The following is a 10,037-nucleotide window of genomic DNA, read 5'->3' as shown; positions in this document are numbered from 1 at the left end:
GGGAAGTAGCGCCTATAGGTATCACCTTGATGAATGGGCTGTCTATGGGAAGTAGCACCTATAGGTATCACCTTGATGAATGGGCTGTCTATGGGAAGTAGCACCTATAGGTATCACCTTGATGAATGGGCTGTCTATGGGAAGTAGCACCTATAGGTATCACCTTGATGAATGGGCTGTCTATGGGAAGTAGCACCTATAGGTATCACCTTGATGAATGGGCTGTCTATGGGAAGTAGCACCTATAGGTATCACCTTGATGAATGGGCTGTCTATGGGAAGTAGCACCTATAGGTATCACCTTGATGAATGGGCTGTCTATGGGAAGTAGCACCTATAGGTATCACCTTGATGAATGGGCTGTCTATAGGAAGTAGCACCTATAGGTATCACCTTGATGAATGAATGGGCAGTCTATGGGGAGTAGCACCTATAGGTATCACCTTGCTGGATGAATGGGCAGTCTATGGGGAGTAGCACCTATAGGTATCACCTTGATGAATGGGCTGTCTATAGGAAGTAGCACCTATAGGTATCACCTTGATGAATGAATGGGCAGTCTATGGGGAGTAGCACCTATAGGTATCACCTTGCTGGATGAATGGGCAGTCTATGGGGAGTAGCACCTATAGGTATCACCTTGATGAATGGGCTGTCTATAGGAAGTAGCACCTATAGGTATCACCTTGCTGGATGAATGGGCTGTCTATGGGAAGTAGCGCCTATAGGTATCACCTTGATGAATGGGCTGTCTATGGGAAGTAGCACCTATAGGTATCACCTTGATGAATGGGCTGTCTATGGGAAGTAGCACCTATAGGTATCACCTTGATGAATGGGCTGTCTATGGGAAGTAGCACCTATAGGTATCACCTTGATGAATGGGCTGTCTATGGGAAGTAGCACCTATAGGTATCACCTGGATGAATGGGCTGTCTATGGGAAGTAGCACCTATAGGTATCACCTTGCTGAATGGGCTGTCTATGGGGAGTAGCACCTATAGGTATCACCTGGATGAATGGGCTGTCTATGGGAAGTAGCGCCTATAGGTATCACCTTGCTGGATGAATGGGCTGTCTATGGGAAGTAGCACCTATAGGTATCACCTTGATGAATGGGCTGTCTATGGGAAGTAGCACCTATAGGTATCACCTGGATGAATGGGCAGTCTATGGGGAGTAGCACCTATAGGTATCACCTGGATGAATGGGCAGTCTATGGGGAGTAGCACCTATAGGTATCACCTTGATGAATGGGCTGTCTATGGGGAGTAGCACCTATAGGTATCACCTGGATGAATGGGCTGTCTATGGGAAGTAGCACCTATAGGTATCACCTTGATGAATGGGCAGTCTATGGGGAGTAGCACCTATAGGTATCACCTTGATGAATGGGCTGTCTATGGGGAGTAGCACCTATAGGTATCACCTGGATGAATGGGCTGTCTATGGGAAGTAGCACCTATAGGTATCACCTTGATGAATGGGCTGTCTATGGGAAGTAGCACCTATAGGTATCACCTTGATGAATGGGCTGTCTATGGGAAGTAGCACCTATAGGTATCACCTTGATGAATGGGCTGTCTATGGGAAGTAGCACCTATAGGTATCACCTTGATGAATGGGCTGTCTATGGGAAGTAGCACCTATAGGTATCACCTTGCTGGATGAATGGGCTGTCTATGGGAAGTAGCACCTATAGGTATCACCTTGCTGGCAAGATGGCTGCGGTCTGAATCAAGACAATTGGGTCGCGCAGACACAGCGCAGACGAGTAGCGCAACCGTAGCGCTTCCAATAATGGAAAATAGTGAGGCGTTCTTATATCGATATTCAACGCCTTAAGGTGAGAACCTCGCATATTTATTTAATTGGATGAGTATACCTGTCCTCGGCATCAAATGTGTTAAAGATGGAGTGCCACAATTTTTGTATTTTTCCAGTTTTTCATGTGTCTATGAGGTGACAGTACTTCATTAGACACCCTGGAGTCGTTTTCATGTGCCATGGTGTATTAACTTTGTATTTAGGGTGTCTTCCTGGAGGCTGAACCCTTGACAGTCAAACGGGCCAATGAAATAAAGCCCCTCCCCTAATGAAATAAAGCCCTGCCCCTAACCCCTCCCCTTTTATCATACAACTACAGCTGTGGGTGCTGCTTCAGTTCAGGTCCACATAAAAGCATGATTTTAACAAATACTGTACACTTTTTTGTAAAAAAAACTTCCTGTGTCTCAGGAAGGACATCCTGTCCAGTGTTAACCCTATCCTGTGTGTGTGTGTGTCTGTGTATGCGTGTGTCTGTGCGCGCGTGTGCGTCTGTGCGTGTGTGCGTGTGTCTGTGTGTGTGTGCGTGCATGCGTGCGTGCGTCTGTGCGTGCATGCGTGCGTCTGTGTCTCTGTGCGTGCGTGCGTGTTGTCCAGGTACCTCCTGTGTCTCCAGCTCAGGAAGGACATCATGTCTGGCGTTCTGCCGTGCTCATTCGTCACGCTGTCTCTGCTGGGTTCCTATACCGTCCAATCAGAGCTGGGGGAGTACGACCCCGAGCTCCACCCTGAAGACTACGTCAGCACTCTGTCCCCCCTGGCACCAGGACAGAGCAAAGAGCTGGAGGAGAAAGTTATGGAGCTACACCGAACCTACAGGTAACCACACCCCTAACCACACCCCTGACCACACCCCTAACCACACCCCTAAACACACACCCCTGGCCCCGGGACAGAGCAGAGAGCTGGAGTACTTCAGGTATTAATACTTAGTTCAGACACGTGTTTTGGTCCGACAGTCATTAGACCGACAACCTAACCCTAACCACAAGCACGTGTGTGTGTGTGTGTGTGTGTGTGTGTGTGTGTGTGTGTGTGTGTGTGTGTGTGTGTGTGTGTGTGTGTGTGTGTGTGTGTGTGTGTGTGTGTGTGTGTGTGTGTGTGTGTGTGTGTGTGTGTGTGTGTGTGTGTGTGTGTGTGTGTGCGCGCGCGTGCGCATGTGCGTGTGTGCGTGTGTACAGGTCCATGAGTCCAGCTCAAGCCGACATGTCGTTTCTAGAGAACGCCAAGAAGCTTTCCATGTACGGAGTCGACCTTCACCAGGCCAAGGTCAGAGGTCACTGTTATAACATCATCATGACATCACCATGACATCATCATTTGGGCCCCACTCGAAACTTTGTTGCGTCAGAGATTTTAACAAGATTTGTTAAAATGTTAAAAACATCTTTCAAAATAACAGTTTTTTTTAAATAGCAGATCTACAAGCTTACAATCCGTTGCGATGTGATGCGTTGTAAGCTTGTAGATCTGCTATCTTCAAATAGCTGATATGTTAAGGGTTAAAGACGTTAAACATCCAGGTTTTAATTACAAACTAATTATAATATTGGTCTAAAAAAATAAAAAGGACAGATCAGTCAAACCAAAGTGAAACAAAGCCTGTCCTCTGGTGGTGCAAAATATATATTTTTATAATCAACCACACAGTTTTTCACTGCACACACACGCACGCACGCACGCACGCACGCACGCACGCACGCACGCACGCACGCACGCACGCACGCACGCACGCACGCACGCACGCACGCACGCACGCACGCACGCACGCACGCACACACACACACACACACACACACACACACACACACACACACACACACACACACACACACACACACACACATGTATTTAATATGTATTTCTAGGATCTAGACGGTGTAGACAACACCCTCGGGGTCTGCTCCAGTGGTCTCATGGTCTATAGCAGGGCTGCCCAAAAGGTAGATCGTGATCTACCAGTAGATCAGAAAGGCTTTGCAGGTAGATCACATGACATGGCCCTAAAAATATATATAATTAAAAAAGGAAAAGGGCATCTGCCACTTGAATTAAGGTGACTTCATTGATTAACATCAAATGGGGCCTGTCCGCTCAAACCCACAATGCAATCATTTGTTTTCAAGAGTGTTGCGCACAAACGTCAGATGCATTACAAAGTTAGACAAAACAAAACGGCACCAATACCATTTCCGCCCGCTATTTCCCATTCCAAGTGCGTTTGTCTTATGTAACACCAGCGCCGCTATTCCAAAGCCCCTTCAGGTACATTTTCTAACTATTTTCAGCAATGATATAATATCTTTTGGGTGGGTAGACCATGTTGCGCTGGTCATTTTGAAAGTAGCTCTCAAGTCAAAAAAGTGTGGGCACCCCTGGTCTATAGAGTGTATATATGTAAGGGATAATATCTGGCTAGGTGGTCATTGGCGGGAGATAATTCACCGACAGGTTTAACCACCGAGGCCGAGGTGGTTACACTCCCTGAAGGTGAATTATATCCCGACAATGACCACCTAGCCAGATATTATCCCGCTTATTACATGGCTAACTAACATAAATGAATACATTGACCCAAAACACAACAAAAAAAGTATTCCATAAGTTCGCGCTGGCTGCGTCTGCCCAGCGGGCTGCAGCACTGTCGGAAAACAAGGAAGTGAGTTGATCAAATAGAATCCATTTTCGGGTCCTGCTTCGTCTATTTCTCGCTCAAATGTTTTCAAAAACATTTTTAAGAGCAATGTTTAGCTGTAAAGTGTGTGTGTGTGTGTGTGTGTGTTTACATGGCTGTCATGTTGGAAACAGCAGTAAATCAAGCGGGGCGCAGCCGCGCAGCTGGTGCTCAGAGGGTTTGATTAGGCAGCGGTCATTATACAGCGGAGCGGTCATTATCGACACATAATTCACCGCTGAATTAAGCGATTGACCAATCAGAATCAAGCATTCAACCAAGCCATGTAATAAATGTATATAATGTATTATAATGTGTATTATAATGTTTTATAGGATCTAGACGGTATAGACATCACCCTCGGGGTCTGCTCCAGTGGTCTCATGGTCTATAAAGATAAGTTAAGGATTAATCGCTTCCCGTGGCCTAAAGTCCTGAAGATCTCCTACAAGAGAAGCAGCTTCTTCATCAAGATACGAGCGTCGGAGGTACCCGTTTTATTATTATTATTATTATTATTATTATTATTATAGTAATAGTATTATACACCATAGATACGAGCGTCAGAGGCACCAGTTTTATTATCTTTATTTATCTCAATATGTCTTCTTCACGTCTCCAAATATGGTCACGCCTTGTGACATTATACGTCTCCATATATGGAGCTGACCTGTTCTGACATTCCATATGTTGATCTGACCTCATCAAACCCTGTACACTCAATACACGCTCCATATATGGCCAGTACAGAATTAATTCCATGTTGATCTGACCCCCCCATGCCAAAGCGCCAGCGCTCGCCCAGCAGTCTGCTGTCACCCAGGCGGACGCGTGCACGCGTTTATTATTAAAAAGCTATTATTGAGTCCACTTTCCTCTCGGTCCTGGACTACGGGGACATTATTTATAGGTCTGCTGCTCCTTCACTTTTAAAGCAGCTACACACTGTCTACCACTCTGCCTTGCACTTTATGAGAACTCAGGTTTAACCTCCCTGACTGAGAGGCGAGATAAACATTGGCACCTATTTTTATATAAAGCCATTGCTGGGATGCTCCCTGACTATAATCTGTTCCATGTTGGAATTGAACAATAGCACGTGTCAGACCCGCTCTAGTGATTTTTTAAGGCTCAAAGTTCCTCAGGCCCAGACAGAGTTGGGCAAGAAAGACTTTTTCTGTCAATGGCCCAACCTCGTGGAACGAACTTCAAAACTCTTTCAAACTGAGCTCCCTGCCATCCTATGGTCAGTTCAAACTGAGCTCCCTGCCATCCTTCAGTCAGTTCAAACTGAGCTCCCTGCCATCCTTCAGTCAGTTCAAACTGAGCTCCCTGCCATCCTTCAGTCAGTTCAAACTGAGCTCCCTGCCATCCTTCAGTCAGTTCAGACTGAGCTCCCTGCCATCCTTAGGTCAGTTCAAACTGAGCTCCCTGCCATCCTTCAGTCAGTTCAAACTGAGCTCCCTGCCATCCTTCAGTCAGTTCAAACTGAGCTCCCTGCCATCCTTAGGTCAGTTCAATCTGAGCTCCCTGCCATCCTTAGGTCAGTTCAAACTGAGCTCCCTGCCATCCTTAGGTCAGTTCAATCTGAGCTCCCTGCCATCCTTCAGTCAGTTCAAACTGAGCTCCCTGCCATCCTTAGGTCAGTTCAATCTGAGCTCCCTGCCATCCTTAGGTCAGTTCAAACTGAGCTCCCTGCCATCCTTAGGTCAGTTCAGACTGAGCTCCCTGCCATCCTATGGTCAGTTCAAACTGAGCTCCCTGCCATCAAAGGAATGCTCCAGAACATTTTTCACCGTGATTGCTCCTGCTTCAATTGATTTATTTTACTGGTTGTTCTGCATTTAAGTTCCTTTGTAATTTATCCTGATTTATAATGTTGTGTTGATGTATTTATTGTTTTGACTGTATTTGTGTATTGTAACCTCGGCTACATTGAAAATGAGGGCTTGCCCTCAACTGTATTTCCGAGTATAAATAAAGGTGATGATGACGACGCGCCCTCGCCCTCAGCCTGCAGGTTGAGTAGCACTGTAGTAAAGTGTATTATTCTTATTTTGTATTTCATGTGCAGCAGGAGCAGTATATGTTTAATATTTAATCTTGTATTGTTTATGTATTGTTATTTATGTATTGTAGCAGGAACAGTATGAAAGCACTATCGGGTTCAGACTACCAAACTACAAGAACGCCAAGAAGCTGTGGAAGGTTTCTGTAGAACATCACACCTTTTTCAGGTAAACATTAGACCTTTTTCAGGTAAACATTAGACCCATCATCACACCTTCAGGTAAACATTAGACCCATCATCACACCTTCAGGTAAACATTAGACCCATCATCACACCTTCAGGTAAACATTAGACCCATCATCACACCTTCAGGTAAACATTAGACCTTTTTCAGGTAAACATTAGACCTTTTTCAGGTAAACATTAGATCCATCATTACACCTTCAGGTTAACATGATATGACTATAAAATGATATAATATATGATATGATGTAGTACTTTATTGTCAGATCACACCCAGTATGCAACACATATATTTCAGACAGACTGAACCTGTTTGTATCTGTTCTGAACCGTGTTGAGACAAACTGTTCTTTCACATGAACGAATGGTTTGGTTGGATTGTCCAAACTGCTGTATTATTGTATTATTATTATTATTATTATTATTATTATTATTATTATTATTATTATTATTATTATTATTATTATTATTATTATTATTATTATCTACAGGTTAATCTAGAGGTGAACGAATGGTTTAAAGTGTATTATTTCAGATGAATGAATCATTATTTCCTGATCACCAGGGTCTGCTGGGTCAGGGTTAGGGTCAAAGTTAAACTGTATATTCTGTTTTCCAGGGTCTCTTCAGTGGAGCCCCCCCCACGGCGGTTCGTCCCCCTGGGTCTGGGGTCAGGCTTGGGGTCAAAGTTCCGCTACAGCGGGCGTACTCAGGCCCAGAGCCGCCAGGCCAGCTCGCTGATCGCCCGACCGGCCCCGAGATTCACCCGCTCTGCCAGCAAGAGGCTGTCCCGATGCCTGGATGGAGGTTTGTGTGTGTGTGTGTGTGTGTGTGTGTGTGTGTGTGTGTGTGTGTGTGTGTGTGTGTGTGTGTGTGTGTGTGTGTGTGTGTGTGTGTGTGTGTGTGTGTGTGTGTGTGTGTGTGTGTGTGTGTGTGTGTGTGTGTGTGTGTGTGTGCGTGTGGGTGCGTGTGTGCCTCCAGCTCAGCCTCTATCTTCTCTATTCAAGGGGAACGTTCGCCAAAAAAAAGTCTGACCTACAAGCTCACAATGCATCACGACATGGTGCATTGTGAGCTTGTAGATCGGATGTTGATTTTTGGCTCAGACATTTGGTGTAGATTAAATAGAAGTGTTTAAACCAGTCTAAGATAATCAGGTCTAAGATATTAAACCAGCTAAGATAATCAGGTCTAAGATATTAAACCAGTCTAAGATAATCAGGTCTAAGATATTAAACCAGTCTAAGAGAATCAGGACTAAGATATTAAACCAGTCTAAGATAATCATGTCTAAGATATTAAACCAGTCTAAGATAATCAGGTCTAAGATATTAAACCAGTCTAAGATAATCAGGACTAAGATATTAAAGTTCTTCCACTCTTTGCAGTTCCTCTTCTGGAGCTCTCGGTCTCCAACAGGTGTGAAGAGGATGACTGGTTCCTTGTGCTGCAGTCTGGCCTAAAACCAGGCCTAAAACCAGGGCTAAAACCAGGCCTAAAACAGGCTGAGAGCTTCTCAGAACCGTCTGACAGAACAAACTCCTTCTTTGAACCCACAGGTACACAGCAAGATGCGAGGAGCTTCTTTCTAACAAACTTCACCGTGGCTTTTTATTCCAGCTTGCTAACATCGCCTCCCGTCAAGGTTTTATCGGTTTTATTCCAGCTTGCTAACATCAAGGAGAACTGGGTTTTATTCCAGCTTGCTAACATCAAGGAGAACTGGGTTTTATTCCAGCTTGCTAACATCAAGGAGAACTGGGTTTAATCCCACATTGCTAACATCAAGGAGAACTGGGTTTTATTCCAGCTTGCTAACATCAAGGTGAACTGGGTCTTATTCCAGCTTGCTAACATCAAGGAGAACTGGGTTTTATTCCAGCTTGCTAACATCAAGGAGAACTGGGTTTTATTCCAGCTTGCTAACATCAAGGTGAACTGGGTTTTATTCCAGCTTGCTAACATCAAGGAGGACTGGGCTTTATTCCAGCTTGCTAACATCAAGGAGAACTGGGTTTTATTAAAGTTTGCTAACATCAAGGAGAACTGGGTTTTATTCCAGCTTGCTAACATCAAGGAGAACTGGGTTTAATCCCAGCTTGCTAACATCAAGGAGAACTGGGTTTAATCCCAGTTTGCTAACATCAAGGAGAACTGGGCTTTATTCCAGCTTGCTAACATCAAGGTGAACTGGGCTTTATTCCAGCTTGCTAACATCAAGGTGAACTGGGTTTTATTCCAGCTTGCTAACATCAAGGTGAACTGGGTTTTATTCCAGCTTGCTAACATCAAGGAGGACTGGGCTTTATTCCAGCTTGCTAACATCAAGGAGAACTGGGTTTTATTCCAGCTTGCTAACATCAAGGAGAACTGGGCTTTATTCCAGCTTGCTAACATCAAGGAGAACTGGGTTTTATTCCAGTTTGCTAACATCAAGGAGAACTGGGTTTTATTCCAGCTTGCTAACATCAAGGAGAACTGGGTTTAATCCCAGCTTGCTAACATCAAGGAGAACTGGGTTTAATCCCAGTTTGCTAACATCAAGGAGAACTGGGCTTTATTCCAGCTTGCTAACATCAAGGTGAACTGGGCTTTATTCCAGCTTGCTAACATCAAGGTGAACTGGGTTTTATTCCAGCTTGCTAACATCAAGGTGAACTGGGTTTTATTCCAGCTTGCTAACATCGCCTCCCGTCGAGGTGAACTCGCTGCTTTTCATGTCGGTTTTGACTGGAACATGTCCGTCTTTAGACGTCTTTTCAGCTTTAGATCTTCTGTGATGTCGTCATCCTCTGGTCGCTGAGATTGGTCATCGGTGTGTGGTCACGTGATCCCCAGGGTCGCTGAGATTGGTCATCGGTGTGTGGTCACATGATCCCCAGGGTCGCTGTGATTGGCCACACAGCGTACTAAACTGAGAACTTCTTTACCTTCCGGTTATTTCTCATCCTGGAACCTGGATTCCTGTCCTTTGAATTGTTCTGCCGTTGCTTTGCTGTTTGACTCCATGATTATAGTTATTCTATAACGTCTGGACTGACTCTAAAAGTCTTTCTATGACGTCTGGACTGACTCTAAAAGTCTTTCTATGACGTCTGGACTGACTCTAAAAGTCTTTCTATAACGTCTGGACTGACTCTAAAAGTCTTTCTATAACGTCTGGACTGACTCTAAAAGTCTTTCTATGACGTCTGGACTGACTCTAAAAGTCTTTCTATAACGTCTGGACTGACTCTAAAAGTCTTTCTATGACGTCTGGACTGACTCTAAAAGTCTTTCTAT

At 44.7% G+C, this 10,037-nt stretch overlaps 1 protein-coding gene across 1 annotated transcript in view; it reads left to right on the top strand.

Annotated features, from left to right (window-relative positions):
* The window catches only part of LOC306924611 (protein 4.1-like), a 110,225-nt gene that overhangs the window by 64,250 nt on the left and 35,938 nt on the right, over positions 1-10,037 (top strand). The window contains exons 11-15 of the mRNA XM_079503184.1: positions 2,425-2,646; positions 3,009-3,096; positions 4,837-4,989; positions 6,641-6,738; positions 7,375-7,562. Coding sequence (XP_079359310.1) covers positions 2,425-2,646; positions 3,009-3,096; positions 4,837-4,989; positions 6,641-6,738; positions 7,375-7,562 — 749 coding nt within the window. The remainder of the gene's footprint in view (positions 1-2,424; positions 2,647-3,008; positions 3,097-4,836; positions 4,990-6,640; positions 6,739-7,374; positions 7,563-10,037) is intronic.

Source organism: Electrona antarctica (genome assembly GCF_951216825.1).
Source record: "Electrona antarctica genome assembly, chromosome: 6".
In the NCBI taxonomy this organism is placed as follows: domain Eukaryota; kingdom Metazoa; phylum Chordata; class Actinopteri; order Myctophiformes; family Myctophidae; genus Electrona; species Electrona antarctica.
This window is presented reverse-complemented; position numbering and strand designations above follow the sequence as displayed.